A 22,805-nucleotide genomic window follows, 5' to 3' on the forward strand; every position below is an offset into this window, starting at 1 on the left:
GCTGGTTTTATTTGTGTATTTAACATTGCTGAACTCCTGTTTCTAACCACACTTTAGCGGATATGATGTGTTCTCCTAGCTGTGAGACTAATCACAGATTAGAATTTAATTGTGGGGTTTTTTGTCTTTGACTATTATTTAACTGTTTTATAAAAAAACAAATTCAACATCCATGAAGGCAGCACTGGTTCCTTTGCTCTCGATGGAATTGCAAAACTTGCATATGCCGAAGGTGAATTCAGCTCATGATTCTTACTGTTACCTTACAAATCTACATCCTGATGTTAGGAATTTGCTACAAAAAAGGTGGGAAAGACTGAAGTGCACGCTCCCTGAAAGCTGGCTTTTCTCTTGTGGTGTATTTCTTTTTGCAGTTTTAGATTCTTTAGAGGAACTTCAGATTAAATGTCTTGAGCATCTTCTGAATTTGTGAGAAAGCAGTAATTTGTAATTCTTATCAATTGACTGGTAGGTTGAAAGACAGGAGGAATTTATTTGTAACCATTTGCTAGTTTACCTGGTCCTAAAGAGATGATATTCCGTATCAGGATCCAGTCAATTTTTATTTTTCCAATTTGTCCATTGCCTTTCCTGAAAGTTCACTTTATTCATAGATTAGAAATTGCATAAAGAAAGATGAAATTAGTACTCTAAGTTTAACGAATGCTGCCTCTGTGTGAGACTCATTAAACAGGAGTGTGAGAGAGAAGCTACTTACCCACCACTATTGGAAATACCAGAATTTGAGAAGCTTACGTGTAAAATTCCCAAAGTCTGGCATGCGTTTGCACAATGCAAGCTGTATGGAAAAAGGTATACAGCTCAGCCCAGACTAAAAAAAAAAAAGGTAGGAAACCCATGGTATCTATTATGAAAAAGGTATGTATTAGGAAGTGAAATTGTCATTAACAGTAAAAATTCCTTTACTTTCTTAGTATGTGCTTTTTTTCCCCCAGAACCCCAGGTGTATTGATTTTCTTTCAGTCAGGATCTGCTCGGTTTTGTCTCATTATTCACATTACTTTGACCTGGCACCTCTTAGAAAGTACTTTAAAACGCTTAGTTTTACAGAAAGATCGTAGATGTTGACTATTATCTCCCTTATCATTGGTGGAGCAACCCTATCAGTATTTTGTGGGGTTTTTCTTCTTCTTCTTTTTTTTTTTTTTTTTTTTTTTTAATTTTTAAAAAGGCAAATCCTTTATTTTTAACACAGATGTAAGCTTACAACAGTGCATTCCCTTGAAACATATATTGAAACATATACTCATTTTTACACTTCTAAAATGAGGGAATAAGTAGAGACATGTCTGTAGGTGGTTTAAATCACTGTAACTCCACTAACTTCAGCAAACCTATGTTATTTAACAGCAGTTAAAAATCTCCACCCTCATTTTGGGGCAAATCCTGTGCGAATAGGAGTAGCAGGTTTCCTAAGAGGAGGAAAATCCTGTAGGTGGCGATGGACCCTCATGAATGAGCCAGCTCTGTCACTCAGGCTTTTGTCAGATTTTTCTGGCAGGTTTTCTTTCTCTTGCTTGAACTATTTTATTTTTAATTTAATTCACCCGTTCTCTCAGCGCTAATATAACACTAGTTGCAGAAATCTTGACAACTGGAAGAAATTTCCTATTTGAAGGTAATGCAACATTTTGGTTTTATGATGGAGACAGATGCACCTTGAGGGGTTTCTCTTAAAGCATTCTCCTGCTTGTGGGGCTTTTTTTTTTTTCTTTTTAAATAAGAAAGAGTTGGATCCTTTACAAGATCTGAAATAAAAAGGGGTTAGTATAGAAGCTACAAAGCAAATATATTTTTGTAAAAGCCTGTTCTCTTTTAGTTTTACTTTTCTTCACTAGCAACTAAGATGTGCTTTGACTTAGAGGTTAGTCTTAAGCAACGAGGAAGTTCTCAGGTTGTTTAAGGATAGGAATAAAATTAAAAATACCCTAAATCAGAATATGTCCCTTCCATTTTTCTCAGCATTCATTGGAAAATAAAGCTGGAGCACTGGGATAACTACAAAATCCCAGAAAACTGATTTTTAAAAAATCTGTACTATTACTTAGTAATAAATTAGACTATTGCCACAGTAAAGGATTATGCTGGTAGCAGTAGCACCACTAGAGTTTTGATCACTTCCCCCACCACTTCATGAAAATTAAATTTATTAATATTAATTGTGACATCCACACTGCAGTCAAGCTTAGCTTGGTTTCAGGTGTTTTTTTGTTTTAAAGGCAGTGCTGTGATTTTGAGAGGTGTTAATATATACGTAAAACATGTCGTGTTTTGTCCTAGTCTAATACGCTGATGTATTTTAGCCTTAACATTACCCATGTAAAGTCAGCATGTTTACTGAAAGATGAGTGTCATACGTGAGCAAAAGTCTCCACTAAAACAGCCTTTATTTACTCTACTAGCTCAGGTTCAGAACTTTCTACTTGCTTTTTGGGAGAAGTTGCTGTCTTCTGTACTTTCCTTCAGCTTTCATCTTTTAATGGAACAGAGGAGCTGCACAGCTCTGTATCAAAGCCAATTGTCAACTTGCATTAGATGTATTCTATTGTTTGTTCAGATTAGAAATAACTGCATTACACTTTGACTTTGAAGGCTCGTTTGTTTTTAAATATACTAGGTCTATGTGACCTTTTTGTCATTTGTGATGCACTTGGCTTGACAAATTTGAGATACCCCATTTAAACAGCAGCAAAACCTGTTTGTAATGCAGGTACTTCACAAAAGGCACTTTTTGTAGGTCTAGAAAAGTAAAAACAAAATCCTGCAGCTAATACAAAGTATTAATAGATTCATGTAAAGTATTTTTAGCTTGCACTGTACCTCAAATACATTGCATGGGGGCAAAAAACCCCCACAGCTTAGTGAGACTGCGGCACCCATTATTTAGCAGTGGGTGGGAATCCAGTTAGCTGGTCTTAAAACCCCATTATGCATTGTCCGTATGAGAACTGTTCAGACGTGGCCTCTGTCAAAACATGATGGTGAGGAAGTCGAATTCCATTAAAAAAATGCACTAAGCAAATTTTCTTAAAATGTTTAGAATATTAAATGGGAAATGCATAATTGATACAATGATATTAGCTTCCCCCCCCCCCCCCCCCCCCCCGAACATGCCCATCAGGAATTAGATGATGACTTGTTCTAGCAGTTAAGAAAACTTCCCCAGATGCTTCTGTATACACATTTGGGAAAATTATTTGCAATGATATATTTCAATTTCCTTAATAAACTAGACCTGTCTTCCTAATTCCCTTCCCCTCAAGTCCCTCCACGGGGGTTAAGAAATGAAGTATTTTTAAATTATGATCAGATAACTGTTTCTATGAATAAAAACCTAATCTATGCTTTTTTAAAAATAGATTTATATTCCAAAGCTGGGAAATAAACAGTGGCGGTAGAAAGGAAATATGACATAATAAAAATGAAGACGTTTTGCAGAGCTACTCTGGATTGTTTTAATCTTTTCTTTTTTTTTTTTCTTTTTTTTTCCTTTGCTTTCTTTTTTCTGGGAAGCAGTACTTCTGTAACAGCATGCATTGCAATGGCTTTCCTGCTTTCTGTTTTAAAAGTTGTATGAATGCTAGCAGAGAGAGTGGCCCTTTAGTACCCAATGAATACTGTCTTACACACTGATACCTATAGTAACACATCCAGAGTGACTATGAGATCAAATGCTCTGGTTAAAAAGCCTTAGGGAAGCATTATGTGTCTGAGGTCTGATCTATTGTCTGGGAGGTCGGAGAGTGTTAATGCACTCTGCAAAGATTAGACTCCCTCTCTAATTGCTCCAACACTTCCTTAAAGGATTTAAACAGTCAGGAAAGGTGATGCTCCTTGTCAATTTTTGTCTTCTGACAGCCGTTGAAGTTTATCTGTCTTTCCATGGAGACCACTAGATCACGTAAACCAGGCAATGTCAAAAGCATGAACCCTGAATTAGGACTGAGAGCAACGAATGTCACTATTTACAACTTCATTATTTCAGCTTTTAAGTACTTTAGGGGTTGGGGACTGGATCGCTCTTACATGCTATTCCATTTCCATTTGGTGATGCGAACTCCCAGAGTCCCACAAAAAGTTGAACTCTCCGAGTTTGATGAAAAGTCCCCCTTTCGATTCTGGAGTGGATCCGATTATCGTCTGCATCCCTTAGAGCATGGCTGGTGCTTCCCCACCGCATCTCTGCGGTACCGAGTCGGCGCGTGTGACAGCCACTGCTGTTGTATGTGGTGCTGCTGCTTTATCTAACTGCGGTGCTAAAGCCCAGTTACTGTGAGGCACTCTTTGCTATTTACCCCAAAATTTTCCTTTCCCTCACTAAGTCTGAGAAGTACTTAATTTCCCTTGGTTCACAGAGCCTAAGTCGTGTCTAAAAAAAAAAAAAAAAAAATAATTCAAAAATCTGGTAAAGCTCATGCAGGAAAGTTTTTCTGCTGCTTAACCAGCATGTCCACGCTGATGAGTACCCGACCCCCATCGCTGGTTTTACAAAGCAAAATAGAAATTTGTCCAATGGAACAGAACCACTCGAAGAACCAGCTTATTATTATTTTGCAGTCTAGCTATTTGAAAATCAGCACCAAATAGTTTTGCTGCTGATTTAGAGGACTAACCTATTATAATGGCTTCTGTTTGCAAAGGATGCTGCTTTTGCTTAGAAAAGCACTTTAAGAGCAAGGAATGAAAAAAGGTGAATGTTACTGAGAAAGGAGAAGCACAGCTCAACCCCAGGAGAATATGGAAGATTTACTATTTCTGCAACGAGGCCATGGTATCCGAACGTTGACAGGAGGGTAACGTTATTGCGATGAGAGTGGAATTTGACCCTCCTTTTTAAAAATGTCCGTTCCTGCTTCACAGACGGATGTGAGTGTGTCCTGTTTCACTGTAGCTCACGCAACGTGACAGGTACTGCCGAACAGAGTCATCCTGTAGTTATTTTTTCTGGTGGATCGGAAGCTTTTTAATTTGAGATAGTGTCTGTGTTTTTGCTAGTCTTGCAGCATCTAAATGTGTTGGTGTATATAATCCATTTCACACATATAAATGTATAAATATGACCTATATAAATATACATATATTTAATGCCTCTTTTCTAGACTCTGAGCAGATGACTAATACAGCTGTTCAAAGGAGAAAAGGATTTTTTTCTTTTTAAAAAAAGCCCTCTTGGCTCTGAATCGGAAATTGAGGAGCAGAATTCATCAAGTGTATTCTGATCGTTCTCACATGGGTAGTTCCTCCTTCCCTTCCTGCATAGCATGTTCCTTTGCACTGTTGCTATATTACATGAAATGTTTCATCTGTATATAAAAATTAAAAATTCAAACAAAAATCTGGCCCGCATGAAGAACAGGCCCTTTGGGCATATGGTTCATTATGCATATTCGTTTAATTACTAAAACACTTGGGATGTCTCTACTGCCCTTGCTTTCAACTTGTAAAGTTGGATCTGTTCTGCAGCACAGAATATGTTGAACAGGCATGTGTCATAAAGGACTTCAGTTTTCTCCTACTTAAATCTCTATATAATGTTCTTGGCTGGATTGTTAGAATTTACTGGATATTAGTTCAATCCACTGCATCAAAACAGCGGTTCGGGATCTCTTTTCCCTTAACACCTTCTCTAACCCCAAAAAGGCAAATTTTACAGTGGTTAGTTCGGAGTTGTGTTTAGTATCGAAGTAATGTGAGACTAAGGATTTAGATTTCAGGCACATTCCCACAAAGCACCTAAAGTCGCATGTCGAAGCTGTATAACTTTTATTAGCTAAGAAGGGATTGCTGTGATAGTGTGACTTTAATTGATTTTCAGGGCAAACAGGTGGTGATGGTTTAGGCATCCCCTAGTCTCCTGCCATTCCTAATTTGGAGCTGCACATATAATAGCTTTATCAAAATAAACAATCTTCTGGCTTTAGTTTTACCTGAACAGCTGCCTGAAAATGCAAGAGTCTTGCAACTTTTTTTCAGGTTGTTCTGTATTTCGGAAAGCAAGATGCTATAGGTCTGCCAGTGGAAAATCTCTATTATATAGGCATGCTGTCAATACTTAGGATTTTTTTGCGGCGCTGCTGTTGTTGCTAACTTACAATAGTAACATATTTAGGGTATAATTACAGTAAGTCTCCCAGTCATCTTCATGCATGTGTTCTGTAACGCAGCAATTTTGTCACCCTGCGGGTTTTGAACCTGCTGAAATTGTTTAAGTGCGTTGTAATCGCTGTCACTGTTCTCGGTGTCCGGTGTGTGTGCCAGGTGTGGGGGGTGCTGGGGTTTAAATCCCATTTTTGCCCTCTTCTTGACTGTGGGAAAGGGGTCTCGGGTAGATGAAGAGACCTTCTGGGCTCCGGCACGGGGCTATGGTGGGGAGTCCCGTGTACAGCATAAGGAAAGAGAATAATCTGAAATTCTTTGCCTGAAAGGATGTCATCTTACTGCTTTATACGTGCTTTATAGGTGTTTTTAGATTTCTGGTTTTGTGATCTGGGTTTACTGGGATTTTTTTTTTTACTTTTAATTTTTTTAATTTAATTTTTTTGCTCGTTCTGCTCTGCTTCAATCTGGAAACATTTCTTTAGGACTGGAGGTTTCAGAAAAGAGGCTCCCAGACAGTTTTGCAGCATCAGTGTGTACAAGCAGCTATTTCTCATTTACGTGGGTTTACTGAAACCTGACTTTTTCTTTTTTTTTCCATGCCATAGTTGCAGACTGCCAGGGAAGTAACCTCATGTGCCATCCTCCTGCCACTGAACACCGAATTAAGTCTAATTAAACATACTTGCTTTATTAGAGAGCCCTTTTTCCTTTACTTATTCAGCTCTAATATACACTATGAACGTGAAGGAGGAAGCAATTAAAGTAGTTTAAACATATCGTTTAAGCCTCCCATTTGCTACCGATTGTAACCCAATGTTGAGAGCCCAAAGTTAAAGAACACTTCCACCAAATACTCTTTCCACTCGCTGTGCAATTACGTCACCATGGGACCCTCACTGCTAATGTTTCTCACATTGTTAACAAATATGTCTCCAAAGTAAGTGGACATTTATCAGCTCAACTAATGATAAATTTTTTCATGACCCTTTTAAGGTGTTCACCTTATCCAGAATAAATAAAATTAACCTACATTTTTGCCTCCTTTTAAATAGCACAAATATTTTTTTGCTGACACTTTTTGGAAGAATTATTTACTCTAAGATCAGGCTTTTAACTTGCATAATGCCTGTCTTCCCTGCAAATAGATCATAACTTTCTGTATGAGATTAATTCCAATACTATGACCCTGCTGATAAACAAACCAAAACATTAGAGATAAAAATGACCATTTAATTTAGCTATGAAATGAAACAACAGATTTTTTTTTTTTTTTTGGCATGCCACCCCCCCCTTTGTTTTAGGATCTTCCTTCATTGCCTTTGTCTGTGATAGTTACCCCTTTAGAAATAACATGCAGATGTATTCCCCTGACCCACTCCCAACAGATTACCCCAAAAGATAGAAAACTGTTGTAATATTTTTTTCCCCTGTTTTTTCAATTTTAAGCTTTATTGCTTGAGGGTCTTAACTGTATTTTACTTGGCACAGGAAATGTAAAACATGTTAGATAAAAGCATGAGGGAAAAATTAGACCAGTCAGCATGCTCGCAAACAGCTATTTCTTCAGTGTCTGCAGCCTAAAAGGATTTGAAGTCTTTTACTCTAAAACTGTTGTACATACATAAATATAGAACCCAAAACTTGTGTTGGTGTAGTTGGTTTTGTTTTGATTACCCTCTTTTGGGGTTAGGGATAAAGAGAAAGTACCAGCCATGAGAAAGCTGCATAGAGGCACCCCATTGGACTTGTGGTGGGCTGTTAGGCTTTGGGGTTTAAGTGTATGTCTTAAAGGACAAAGAAGACCCCCCCAGACACACACCTTCTTGTGTTGAAAAGGGTCATCCGCACCAATTTGACAGATAATCTTCAAATATCTGGAATGCAATCTATAAATCTTAACTTAAAACTTAACAGGTGATAAGTTCAGTGAAATAAAGTTGAACCAAGCAGCTCTTCCCTGACCCCTCATTAAAGAAAGATCTCTAAGGAACTTGTTTTTAATTTCCTAGGCTGGCTAATCTCATTAATGTAACCAAAATAATCAAAAGAAAGGAAACCCCTCACTTTTTAGCTGGTTTGATTTTATTTTCTTGCTGTTTATCTCTTTCTGATTCCAGGCATTGTTATGAATAAAGAATAAATCCATTGAACGTGTTAATGACAAAAGTAATTCAGGATCAGAGTGCGGACATTTTATAAGTGTTTGCAGTCTTAAGCATAGCATCCCAACCTTTCCTGATGAAGTTGCCAACGGCAGTGTCCCAAGAGGATGGTGGAGAACAGATTGTAATATTGTCAACTCTTCTGATTTCGCTGTGACTTTTGCAGAGTAACATGCTTTCTCTTAAAGCACCATTTCGTAGAGTCCTGTGATTGCACATGAATCACAGCTTTCGTTTAAAACACAAATGAGTTTCTACATCCTAGCAGCAGCAAAGAAAATGAGATCCCCCTGAAGAGTCTAAACCAGACAGTGATAAAAATGGCCCTAACACATATTGACTTAAACAGTATGAGATTTTTCAGATGTTCTTCAGGGATTTTTTTGTTGGTTGTTTTATGTTTTATTTTGTTGGGAGTGGGGGACACTGGGGTTTTTTTCTTTTCTTTTTGAATGTTCAAACTAGTGTTAAAAATGTGACCCTGATGAGTACAGTTCCCATCCTCCTGCCTCCTTCCTTCGAAGGCTTTATTCGATCACTCCTGTTCCTTGTCGCATCCTCGCACTATAAATCGGCAAGCACAAGTTGGGCCTCTCGGGTTTCCCCTCGCCCTTAACCTCATCCTGGGCCACGTTCTCAGCAAGCTGCAGCTGGGACAAGCAGGGATGGGACACCTGAGTATGGCAGCAGGACATGGCTTTGAAGCTGTGTCATTTAGCCTACGCAGACAACTGAAGTGGGCAAACGTGGCCGTGTTGTTTCTGTTACCCGAAGCATATTCTGAAAAAAAATCAGGTAGATCTACCTGGTAGCAAATGGTACAAACATATCCTTTATTCCTACTTCTCAGTTCAGTGCAGTCATGCATGTAATACAGACTAAGTTATTTGGGGGCAAAATTTGATGTTTTGGTTTGGCTTTGGGGTCTTTAGGTGGATTTTTTTTGTGTATCTGTCTTTGTTTTTAGATTCCAATTGTGTTTGCGCTTGCAACAGAGAGCTTGAGTAGAAAAGCTAAGCTTTTTGCGTGTGATACACCCTTAAAAAATTAGTAACTTGTACACCGATGTGTGGAGCAATGCAGAGATAATTTGGAATGTGGCATAAATATTTAAAGACCTCTATTCCTTCAGGTCATTTTTAATTTTGGTCATTGCCGTTCAATACAGCGTACGTTTCATACTGCTGTTGAGATGCCCTGCGTTCTTTTGCTGGGGACACAAAAAGCAAATGGAATCTAAAGCAAATAGGTTTCTTGTGACAGTGCCGGTTTATTTAAGTATAATTTCTCTTCCTGCCATGTTCTTCGTTATTGCATTGCAATGAGGGAGCGACTCTGTTCATAACCGACCCTTCCTTGAGCTCCAGCTTGGTGGCTATGAAGTGGCATAGGAGCGCTCTCAGCTGAGCATGGCACGGTGAGAGAGCGTCATACAGATGCGGGACGGGGAGAGGATTAGTAAGAGTGGTTCTGGAATGCATCTTTGGAAGAGGATCTGTTCTTAAAAAAAGGAAAAAACCAAATCTTTGAGAGAGGGACTTTAGTGGGAAATACATGCTATGTGACTGCCTCAACCTTTATTTGCCGTGCCCTGAGGTGGGGCTATATTAGACTAATTTCCATAATTGTTAAAGGCTTCTTTTTTTAATATTCTCACTAGTCCAATGCACAAGCCAGGCCAAGAGCACAAGCCTCAGTACTGCACTTACATCAGGCTGAGCCCACACCGGGTACCCTGATTTCTGTTAGCGTGGGCTCAACACCACTGCGTTCATGCATCCATATTGCCTGTGTCTGGAAGAGTTACCTCTGTATATAGAGAGATATGTACACATATGCACGAGTGTCCTGCTCTATGTGAGTGTGTTCATTCTCTCCTCTATTCTTTTACTCTCCCTTTCTAAGGGCAGGAATAAGTATCTGTCAGAAATAATTTGTTGTCGACAGGCTTATTGCCTCCAAGGGATTCAAATGCCCTTTTGGGGAGCCAGTGTCTTATGTTATTGGCTAATATCCTGTATTTTGTTTGGGGCAGAGGGACTGAAAGCTTAAAAAATGCTAGAGACTTGTCCCTGAGTATTTAGCTGCAGAAATTTCTCCTCTTTTGTAGAGTCCATTTGTGCGTACATGGCAACTTGAGGCTACATAACCCAGAGATAAGTTAAAAATATGTAATTCCTCTCCCCTGTAAATAAAGGGGAACACATGTTTGTGTCTCCAATAAAAATCAGTGTTTTGGTTTAGTTCAAAACATAACTTGACTATTCACAGCAGTATCAGCTCAAGTTTTTCTCCTGACTTCATGAATTGCATAGGCCGTGTTTATAAATTGCAAGGAAACTTTTGACGAAGCTGTTAGTAGTTTAGAGTTCAGTTAAATTGTGTGTGGTTTTGAAACTTGGAGTTTCGAATAATACTTTTCACAGCTCCTCTGATGAGGCATTTCATTAGCATTGGAGCCTACACTGGCTGAGAAAATAACCTTTTACCATAGGTTCCTTGCATGCATTTAATCTCCTTTCCCTTTTATTTTTTCCATCTGATGGAATGTATCCCTCTCCTTCTCCCATCACTGTTGTTTTCCAAGAATTATTCTGTCTCGCAATACAGCATCTTTTACTTCTCCACAAAGACTTACCAGGTCAAAAAGAGCCTGGTTTTTAGAGTTAAAAAAATTATAATTACTGTGTAGGAAAATTACACAGAAAATCCTATCTGATGCTAGGTTTCTAAACCTCTTAAAACTGTTCTATCCCATGACTGTGGGTTTGCTGGTGACAAATGTTTTATGGGCATACTTTAGTAGACACCCGTCTAAAATCTGTTCTTAATAGTCAGATCCTAAATTGGAACCAGAGGGGCAGAAAAACCAGATTTGAAACGTGTTTCTAAGGGTTTGTTTTTACTTTCAGTTGAGACTGCCTTCTCTCATCTTTTGTACTGCTGTCAAAAGGGCCACTCTCATGGTTGTTCAAACCCCATGCTTCTTGACAGGAACAGTTGGACCCCTCTTCAATGATTTTCAGATGAAACGGCTTCCAAACCTCCAGAGCTTTAACTTGTAGTTATTAGGCCCTTTGAAATAGCAACACATTAATCAGCTGAAATCAAGTGGTCCTTTCTCCAAGGCTGTGATATTGCTGTTCTCTTCTAGGTAGAACTCTAGTCTAAATATTAGTTTCAAGAGCTCTTTTTTTTTCCCCCCTCTAGATATGTCTATCTCATTTCTGTTTCTATTTTGATCGTTGTTTTAGAATGCTGTGAATTAAATTGCTCAGTTCTAGAATAGGCTTTTATACTCTCAAATTGCATTAAAAGAAGTAACATAGGAAGCTAGCTTCCACTTGTTTGACTTTTTTTTTTTTTTTCCAAAAATTGGCTACTGTCTTTTTAACTGCTCTCATGCGCAGTATGAAGCCCAGCAGAAAAAATGTCAATGATGTAATGGATTATGCCTGACAGAACTTGGTCTAATGATGATGTGAAATATTGTGAAAAAAGTATGATTTGTTATAACCAGATCATTTGAAATAGGGGCTTGGATTCTGTCCCTGACTTCTGGGATACTGAGCAAGTGATCTGAACCTGTTAATGACTTCCCTTACCAGCCTATGTATTAGGCAAAAGACAGACTAGGGATTACAAGAAATCAAGAATTGTTCCTTGCAATGGCCGTTGTATACATCAGCAGCTGAACCGTTCTCAAGTTTTGGCAAAAGGTATTGATAAGAAAATAATTTAGGGAGGATAATGCAGGAGCTTCTCCCAGGCATAAGGTATCACTGGGGAGAAAATAAAAACATGCATGCTTGCGAACCTTGTAATTTGAGGAGTGGGTGTCGATATCACGGGACTGCTGATGCTGTAGTCAGTGTCAGGGGGCTGCATGAGAATTGATAAAATAGGACATGGGCCTGTTTGGGAACTGCTGTGAAAGCTGATGCTGCAGAACTACTCAAAAGGCTGTTAGAATGCAGAATTATTTCTATTTGCTTTATAAACACCCTCAGAACTTTTATTACGTACTGTATGTTCACAGCAATCATTTCTCATACCTCCGAGGCTAAATAATTTCTGAATAGCTAAATCAATTTGTCTTGTGTCTGTGTTGTGTCACAGTAATGAAAGTTCCCTCTACTGCGGCGGTAGCAGTAAAGCAATTCTTCTTAAGAGGATGTGGGAGCTCTATCAAAGCATCGCTGTCTGAGTTATAACTCAGCAACTGATTAACTAGTCAGCATTAGAAAGGAAGCGGCAGTATGCCTCGGCTATCAATTGAGACTACAGTGAGATTTTGTAATTAAGTTTTAAGTTTTATTTAAGGTCTGAAACTTAATAATACACAAAATGTACTGTTGGATCTAAAATCACCAAGGTCTTGATTTTGTATCTTGCCTCAATGACCTGTGATTGCAAGGTTGTATTATACTTGCAACTGAGCAGAGTGATGTTCATATAGGATGGTGACAGATGCACTAAAATTGGTTCAAGTCCTGCAATTGAATGAATGAAGAGAGGTTCTTCAAGAGCTTCATTGACTCCTGTAGGACTTTGCCTAGCTGACTGCTGGTGGAGTCTTATTCTGCCTTACGAGAAGGCTGAGTTTGCTAATACCCCAGGGAGATGATGTAAATGCAACCTCCTCCAACAGGCTGAAGCAAATGTTTTGAATTAATACCTGGCAATATGAATTTCCATGAAGGAGTTTACATAAGGATCAGATGTATATTTATATGTGTGTGTCTATTTTTACCTGTCTATATATACCTGAGACAGATATCTGTATAGATATGTACAATAATTGGTCCTTGTTCTTTAGAGTGACATTAGAGGTAGGACAGGAGCTGGTGTCACCTTCACTTTGTCTTACAAAGCAAGTAGAGATTCATCCAAGGGAGTTGGAATAGCTTCAGAGGAATTTGTTCGGGTTAGAACTTTTCATTTATGGAAGACTTTTTAGCTTGGAATATCACAGTTTTGAAGTCTTTATTAACTAAAGCCATGCAAGACTCCTGTAAGACAGATCAAGTACCGTGCCTTCTTGGCCAGGATTCTTGTGTTTCTGTTGCCTTGCTTACATATGAAATGTGGCTGTTGGAATCATTATCACTTCTAATTTTTTAGTGGGTTGAAAAGCAGGATCAAAAAGAAAAAAAAACAACAAAACAAAACAAAACAAAATCCTCTTCTACATTCCTATGCTGCAAATCAATAGTATGGGGATATGTTGTCTGGATGTCAGCCCATTTTATAAATGAATATATCTCAAAGATTGTTTTACTGGCCTACAAATGCCAAGAACAGGATGACAGTCTAATTCCGTGCATAGCAACAGCTAACATAAAATCAGGTTCACTCTAGAAAATGCAACTGCTGTTTGGGCAGGGTTACGAATACAGTCATTGTTTCTTGGTTTATGTTTGGCCCCTGGTAGATATTAGCTGGCCATTTGTCTGATGTCAGATAAGTCTTTTTTGTTTAAAAGTTACAACAGCTGCTCTTTTGTAGGGGTATAAATTCTCACCCTGCTGAATGCAGTGGGAATTGCTTCTTTGGTGCAGTGTGGTTAGCCTTTCAGGTCCATAACGCAAAATACATTGCCATAAATATCCCATTCTGCAAGTGCCAGTGTTGCCTTTATATGTCATGTCTGATGGGCCAAGGATGAAGGGAGGTAGAGATTTACCTTTCTGATCACCCATAGAGTTTTCCCGTCATTGCAATTTGAGATACATTAACTGGATCTGATTCTTTTTCACCTACCTGTATTACTCTAAAAATACGATTTTTTGTTTCTGATCATTCCAGGTTCCTTTGGGGGAAGAAAAATCAGATAAATGTGTTTGTGCCTTGTCTTTAAAGGGGATTGTTTAAAATAGCTTCAAGTTACTACCAGCATTAGGCAGTTCTTTTGGAAACGCTATGTATGAGTAAAAAAGGAAATGGGATCACAACATGCATTTTATGGCAGTTCTGGATTTAGTTTATTAACTTTGCATTGCCAACCACTTCAAGTTTGGAGTCCGTTCAGGTATCAGTGGTGCTTGTAAGATAGGATTGCAGTTTGGCTTGGTATCATTTTTTTTTGAAAAATCCTAAGTGCTTTTTAAATCCCCATCATGTTAGTTATATGTTTTGCTGATCTGATTTGCAGAACAGAACTTCAAAATTTGGCTTCTGGTTTTGCTATTAGTGGATTTTGTCAGATATCACTACAAACGCACAACCTCATACCATTTCTGGGCAGAGAGACTCCAAGCAACCAGTGAAATCAGCATATGCTGTGCTGAAAAATGGCAAGGATATGGGAATGGAGACCAGGCTTACTGGATCCCTTTCCAAAATAATGTATCACATACATCCTAGAGCCTTGCCTCCTGGAAGGTGATGGTCCTTTCTCTGTGCTGCTGTGCCAAGAACATAGGTGGATTAACGGTGAAGATGCATTTGCTGATCGTCCCCTGTGGAGTGACGAGGGAGCTGAATGGCTCCTGTTGCACAAGAGGAAGAAACTCTCTCCTAGCCTGTGAAAGACCCCCTGGCGATTAGGATTTGATGAAGTGGAGCAGGTTTACCTCTATAAGTAGGTCTGTTATGCACTAGCACTAAGGACAAAGGGCTTTCAGGCTTGAGGGGGTCCCAGGAAGGAGTGAATAAAGCCTTCAGACTAACCTTATGTTCACGGCCTTGTACTTCACCAGATACAGGAGAGGAGAAGCTAACAAATGTCAGCCTAATGGATTCAAACCATTAGGTTTGAATAGAGAGCGAGCATGCTTTGTGAGCAGATTTTCTTTGCCAAAATAATAATATGAAAGAGGTTAACAGAGATCCAAGGATGATTGTACATAGGGATAATGACTGAAAGGCTTTCTCTATGTCTTTCTCTTTAAACACTTGTATGTATTTCCTTCTGCTGCTTTATTTCTCCCAGGTATTTGTGGTCACTGTATGGAGTGTGGAACTGTACATGGTGCCCCTGGCTCTGCTGGTGCTCTTTGCATACAACTTCTCCCTCGTCACAACAGGGAAGGTCAACAACACCCAAGATGCCCAGGCAAGTAAAGTGGCAGTAACATTTCTGGCAGCCCCAGCTTGAATTTGCCCTTGAGCAAAATGTCATGCATTTTAATGGTATTAAGCTAGTTGTGTAGCTAAACAGCATTTTTATTTCGAAGTTAGTGAAAAGAAACCTCAACCCTCTCAATTTTTATGATTCAATTCAAGCAATAAACCATTCAGAGTAGTAGGAGAAGACGACGAGAGTGTGTAGGAGGGGGATTTCACTTACTAAATAACTACAAAGGCTTTTAACAAAGTTGAATTAAGAAAGACTTACAAAGCAACAAGTTCCTAAACCCCATGCCCCTACTGCTCTTACGCTTTCCATCACACTGATGATTCATGATTCACAGAAGAGGAAAGTCAATAGAAGCCAAAAGAGAAGTTAGTTGTTTTTAAATCTTGCCCTGTGATCTGAGACTTTAAGAAGCCCTTATTCCTCCTCCCCAGCCCCCACTTTTAAATGACAAATGTTTTTTTTTTCCCCCCAGAAATTTAGCCTTCAGTTTTTTAACTTGATCTAGGAGAAAAAAAAGATTTAAATACAAAAATAATTAAAACGTGTGGCAAAGTGCTGCTGTTGGGGTATGAAATGCTGTCTGATGTTGACCACTGTCTTTACTCACATAGCAATGGTAATTACAGTTGGAAATGAGAGTAAATTCATGGATGTCCACAATACTCTGTTTTTAAATGTGTAATAAGTAATGAAATACAGGCCGAATTATAGCTTCCTTCCTACTTTTGATAAAAAGATGATTGACATTTGTACCCATGAAGAATACCTTTACCCAAACAAATCAAGTGGATTTTATACAAAGAAATAATACCCTAGAATTAAAAAGATCAATAGCTGGTTTATTAGTTTTAGCGAGCAAAGTTCGTCCTAGTTCAGTTTTCATTCATTCCCAAGTGGAAAGATTGTTAGAAAATAGGGAAAGTTGCATTATCCAGGCCAGGACAGAGACTTGATTTGAAAATGAATGGTAAAAGTAATGCTTTTCTCCAACTACAGCCAAGTCCAGAATAACTTAGAAAGATACCGTGTGTCTTCAGTGACTACTTTATTTCATCAAGAAAATGAGAACTTCCCATGTGGGAGAATCCCAGGCAAACAGGTGTTTTTGTTTTTAATACAAAAGACGATATAAAATAACTTACCCAGGAAAAAATACACAGAGAATACCTTCCAGCACCCATCACTCATCCTGTGGTGAGTTTGTTGCATGTTCAAGTGAAGGGAGTCTCAGATAAGTCAGCAGAATTGAGCAGTACGTCATTTAGGTGGATACTACAAAAAGGCCATATCTGAAAATACAGGTTAATTGTAGCAATGCTGAAGGACGGTCCATCAGAAAGTTGGCCCTTTTCCTGTCACGCATCCTGCGAGCAATGGGATGCCGTGAAATTCGGGGTGCGTTTTCCTTACGCAAAGTTACCCATCTGCCTAAGTGCTTTGCATGATTGGGATCATATGGAACAAGTAGTCAAAGTGCCTTTAATATTACTTGATTTCTGTTTTATGTGTGTCTATGATTCTAACCATCTGTAGGTCAAAAATAGACAATCAGATGCTACCCCTAGTCACACCTGTCCTGCAGATGAGAAAAGGTTTTCTTCAAAATACCGATGCTTTTTACACAGTCATTTATTTATTTTTTGCTTTTTCAGACCTTGGCTGCATGTGCACTACCTTTGGTTTTTGTGTGCCAGCATGCACATTTCATGTATATAGAGGAATGCGATCAACAGTCTTTGCAAAAGTAGACCTCAAATTCTCTCTGATTTCTGTGCTATAAAATGGGAAGAACAGTATTAACCTTGGACGCATGATCCAGTTGCCAGGAGGTTAAATTCGTGAATATTGGTTAAATGGTTTATGATTTACAGATGGGGAGCTTCTATAGAAATGTAAACCATGATCAGTGTTAATTCAGCTGCTCAGGGTATTCCAGAGAGCCAAAGAGTAAATCTGGGTATCTGAGCTCTCAGTACTTTCTGCATACTAGATGCAAGTGCTTTTCTGGGGAAAAAAAACCAACCAACCAACCAAAAAAAAACCTCCCCAAAACTTCCAAATCCAAAACATCTTTTATTGTGATTCTTCACATTCTTTGCATGTTTGCTGTATTTAAACTTGTAGTACGCTGATTCAAATGTACCTATTAAATAGCCGAGAAAAACTCGGAGGACCCTGTTAAAGGCTCAGCTTATTAAATACCTGAATTAAAAGCCAAGCGCTCCTGATTTCAAGGCTTAGCCAAGTCTTTTGTTTTCTCCCCTACCTGTCAGCATAGAAGTTAAAGGGAGGAAATAATGCTGCATAGAAATTTGACTGTGATTCGTGAGATTGATTATGTTCATACTAATGTATTTTATAAAGTCTAATGTTTTAGCTTTTAATGACGAGGTAATGGCTTTAAACTGAAAGAGTGTAGATTTAGATTAGGTATAAGGAAGACATTCTTCGCTATGAGGGTGGTGAGGCACTGGAGCAGGTTGCTCAGAGAAGTTGTGGAGGCCTCATCCCTGGAAGTGTTCAAGGCCAGGTTGCATGGGGCTCTGAGCAAGCTGGTCTAGTGGAAGGTGTCCCTGCCCATGGCAGGGGGGTTGGAACTAGATGATCTTTAAGATCCCTTCCAACCCAACCCATTCTATGATTCTATAATTCTGTGTTTCAGTAATGGCCCTAAAGGGAGAGAGCAGGCATTGTAGCAGTGAGGATAGAACAAGTTGAGTATAGAGTCCTCAGCCTTGACATACCGGCTGGTTCATTTGTCAAACTAAGAAAAAAAGCTGTTTACAGACAGTAAAAGTTGGCAATGAATTTGAAAGCCTGTTGCCTTCAAACTACTGGACACAGCCACTAATGCTTTATTTAGACTTAAAATTTGTATGGGCTATTGCGTGCTTTTTTTCAGGATATCACCAAAAAAAAGTCCTTGAATACAAAATGCTGTTTCTGAAAGGTGAAAGTGGTGGGTTTTTTTGATGACTTGCAATAGAAGTGGGAGAAAACTGTGTAATGAAATGTTGTGGGAGTATCATAAGCTTTTTGAACATTGCCTGTCACTGAAAAACAAGTGTAATGTTTTGTAACATGGGCATCTGCTTTTGCAGGAGCTTATAGGCTTGGATGAAGATGAGGATGAAGATGATAAGGTAAGCATATCTCATGATTGTGTTAGCTAGAATCAGAAGCAACGTGGGAGAGCACAAACCCACTATCCTATCTCCATGAGATCTTCATTTATTATCCGTATTAACTGGGAAAACAATTGTTACCAGTTTGCTGATTGGCAAATTTGGAAGTATGAAATATTGGTTTGTATAACATTTAACAATGATGTTACCTACGCGAGACCTCTAAACATTAATTGAATCTGAGCGGTCCCCAGTTTGTGCCTGAAATCATAAGAGGCACATGTTCATGTATGTGCATTTACAGGTATGTGTATGGGTGGATGAGGTGCAAAGACATGCATGGGTATGTAAAATCCCCCATCGCTTCCATTTCGAGTGTTGGATGACATTCTGTACTAATGGCTTTCCCCAAATGATTTGGCATTCCCATTTCTGTAGGCCAGAATTGGTGTGATTTGTGGAGGGCTGGTTAGAATTTTCTCAACATTTCTTTCAGAGCCTGGGAAAAAAATGGTTTTAGTTCATCAGCTGAAATTTAGAAAGAATTGGAATTGGCAAGGCCTGTTTCTTATTTTATTGGAGCATACTTACTCATTCTTCTCACTATGAAAAAATCATCAAATTTTTTTTCAAGTTTATCAAACCACAGTGACAAATGATAAAAGGATTAGAGAGCATGACATATGAAGAAAGATTAAGAGAACTTAATGTATACAGCTTGAAAAAACATAAGTAAGTGAAGGAGGATCTGATAATCTATAAATACTTTAAAGCTAAAAGGTGAGGAATTATTTAACAAGCAACAGCATGCAAAGGAACATTAGCTGTTAGGAAGAAAATATTCACAAGGCAATGTGAAACTTTCAAATTGCATATTAAGTTAATAAGACTCTTCTTGAATATTCTATGTTTTAAGAGTGTTACAGTGAAATTGTTGATCATCGAGAAGTAAATCAATACCACAGTTAGTAAGGGCACCTTAACTCTTTTCAGTCACAGACACTAGAAGTGAAGCTCAGCAGACTAATTGATGGAAATAGTTATTTAAATTTAACCTGCTCTTCTGTGGGGGTTAGATATTAATGAGCAACCAGAAATCCATCAAAGTTACAAAGTGAACTTTAGACAATCTAGTTGAATTACAGGTTTCTTGCAACACCTGATATTCTCATATAAGAGAATTCTTATAAATTCTCATTCATAATGCATTGTAAAATTGGTCAACTAAATGGACCAATATCTGGAACCAATCAGAAGTTGCTAAATGAAAGTTGCACCTTTTTCAAAGGACTACTGTGTCTCTCGAAAAGTCAATAATTTCTATTTTGTGGGTACCCAAAACTAGACACCTGTAAATGTTGACCCTACATCTTATTTGTGTGATGCCTAAAGGTGTAACTTATTTGCTGGAACCAATCCCATTTACTTTCTTCTTATTTAATATTCCTCTTTTTCATTTGCAAGTGCTGAGGTGGGAAAAAAAAAAAAGTATTAAATAGGTATCTAATCCTCTGTTTCCTGTGCTGTGCAACAGATTCATTGCTGCAAAGCCAAAATATTCTAGGTTACATTTACCCTAGATTTAACTCCAGTGACTTTGGTTCTCTTTATAAATACAACTGGGTCACTTAAATATGGATCTAATAACTTTGCATTTTTGCACCCCCACCCGCACCCCTCCCAACAACCTCACTGTCATTCTCTTTCTTGGTTTCTTTTAACTAAGTATGCAGGTTGGGAAAACTCCTGAGAGTCAATGTTGAGCTGCTGACGATTTGGCCGTACCATTTTGTAATCAGCGTTGCCTCTATCTCCGTTTCATGCAAGCACACAGTGACTCTTTGCAATGGAGAGCTAGTAGCACTGGTGAAAGCTATTCACCGTAGACACCTCCGGCAGGCTTTCTCATCAAGATAACACTTTATATCCCAACGTTACAATAATAATTCATAATTTGTATTAATTGATATACTAGTGTTATGGGTCTATGGAATTCCGACACAGAATTAGCAGGAGAGAGAATTGCCAGCCACTCCATGTGTCCTATGTCAAGTGCTGTGCAGCATTGCCTTAATGTCTTCGTCTTGTCCTGGGTATACCCCCTTTGCATCAGTGATGGACCATGCTTGCACTCTGATGACTTGCATCTTTAAGTACATTAGGTTATTCTAAGTGACTTTTCCAAGTCTGAGGGTGGCCAATGCTCTCTAGGGAGTGTAAGAAAAATGTAATTTTATGACATTATCTCATGGCAATGTCAACATTTAAACACACAACTATACTTGAAAAAGAAGTCTGTGTATTTTTTTTTCCTCCCTAATACAAGAACTCCTAAAGTTGAAATCTGCTAGTTGGGTTGTGGTATACGAGGTCACTGTTTCTGTTTCCTATCATCGTGCTGTATCAAAATACTCGCACACATAGCCTTTCTGGGTTCTGCTGCATGTTAGACATAACAGACCATGCTTCTGGGAATTGTAACACACCCTCTAAGAGATGAACTGTTTACAAATTATAAATACACAGATGCTTAGTTCAAAAACCCAAGAGCAGATTAACTCCCTCCACCTAAACTATCTGTCTGAAATGACAGGGCTTAATTGCCAACTCCCCCTTTCTTTCCCCCTCTCCCCTCCCCAAACACCAGCATGAAGGACTGTAAAAGATAAGAGAGCTCTGTCCCTTTGGCACAAGCTGTTCGGTGGATGAATGCCTTCTCGGATTCGTGCCATCTTGGACACAGAGTTCAGGCTGCGTCGTGTCAGCTCTGGGGTCTGTCAGGCTGTCTGACTAAGGATTGTTTTAAAATTACATCACTGAAACATCCTTCTCCCGCCAGTAGAAGGGTATAGACGACAAGTTACATGCAGCTCAGAATGTAAGTTGTCTGATCGTTGACCACTTATATTTATTTTACTTTTTTTTTCCCCCCCTTTTTTGACAACGACTGTAGAGCTTCACAAGCAGTTACCTTGTTGAATGAGTGTATCATAGCACCCGACTGGAAAGTCGTGGAGTCTTCTCATGATCTTAAGTTGTCTGCATAAAAGTTTGCATCTCCTCCAAAACAGACAAAACTTAAATTACTACTATTTCCAAGTCTGGTAATTGATTCAAAAGAAAATGAGAGACAAAACTAAATCAACAACAGTTCCTGGGTTTTTTTTCTTGGAGGTTTTCTATCCAGTGGTGAGCCAACGTAGCCTTGCTTGGCTTGTGGGATGTAATACGGAAGGATCAGATGACACTGTGGCTTTAAGCCAAGTTATTTAGCAACTTCCAAGAAATGTTTAGTATCTCATGTATTGGAAAAAAAGAGAATTGGGAAAAAAATCCCCAAAGAAGAAAAATCCAATGTTTCTAATGTAGGAAATTCTCTGTCAAAAATAGGTACCAAAAATATACAAAGTTTTGTGAGCACAGTTCAAAAAGACTCCAGCCGAACAAATTAAAGTCAAATTCATCCAGTAGCAAACAGCTGACATTTTCCATTTGAGTTAGATTCAGCATGTGGAAACCTTCCGTATGGATCTTATTTGTACGGGTGGATTACGATGAAAATTGCATTAATTTTCTCCACAGTAAAGGTCAGTAATTGAAACATGAACCAAGAGTCCATTGTGTAAGATGCTATATCCCCATACTTAGGAAAGGTCATTCAAGACAATATCATCTCATTGTTTTCTTCCCTGAAAGTATAAATAATTTCATTAGTTTTCCTCTTTTCTCTTCAATACAACAATTGCAGTATAATATTTCAACATGTCCCATTCAGATTGCTGAAGAGAAGTGATGGTAAACACTTGAAAATATCCCATGGGTACCCCATGAACAGGGCATGTTCAGACTAACAAGGAGCACCCACCTTCTCCACAAAATTATGGGCAAGACCATGTCCTAAAAACCCCCACAAGATGTGTAGGCATGGGCTCCCTTAAATTGCTGCTCTTTCTTCAGTTGGCTCTTTGCGGCTCCTCTCTCACTGCTTCCTAGTAAGTCTGTGCACGGACCGTGAACACGTTAGTGATGGAGAAACCTCAGGGAGAGATTCTGCTACTTGCCTGAGCTATGCTCGGTGCAAAGCTGGAGGATGGGACACTTCTAAGCACACTAATCATCTGGTCTTGCAACCATCTTGACTAAAGTGTAATACAAGTTTCCAGGTATCACTTAAGACACAATTATAGCTTCTGTAAGTTTTCTCCGAGCTTCTTATTAACCCAATCAACTTCTGGTTAAGAGAGAGTGCAGCGGTTGCTCTGGTTGTGCTTTGCTCTTTGCTCGGGAGCCTCCTGTGTACAAAAAACTGGAAGATAA

At 38.8% G+C, this 22,805-nt stretch overlaps 1 protein-coding gene across 5 annotated transcripts in view; it reads left to right on the forward strand.

Annotated features, from left to right (window-relative positions):
• Window positions 1-22,805, forward strand: part of MCTP2 (multiple C2 and transmembrane domain containing 2) — a 127,388-nt gene that overhangs the window by 87,301 nt on the left and 17,282 nt on the right. For all 5 annotated transcript variants that reach the window (XM_075506271.1, XM_075506272.1, XM_075506270.1 and 2 more), the window contains 2 exons: window positions 15,217-15,339; window positions 18,465-18,506. In XM_075506271.1, the coding sequence (XP_075362386.1) occupies window positions 15,217-15,339; window positions 18,465-18,506 (165 nt within the window). The remainder of the gene's footprint in view (window positions 1-15,216; window positions 15,340-18,464; window positions 18,507-22,805) is intronic.

Source organism: Mycteria americana, chromosome 6 (genome assembly GCF_035582795.1).
Source record: "Mycteria americana isolate JAX WOST 10 ecotype Jacksonville Zoo and Gardens chromosome 6, USCA_MyAme_1.0, whole genome shotgun sequence".
In the NCBI taxonomy this organism is placed as follows: Eukaryota; Metazoa; Chordata; class Aves; order Ciconiiformes; family Ciconiidae; genus Mycteria; species Mycteria americana.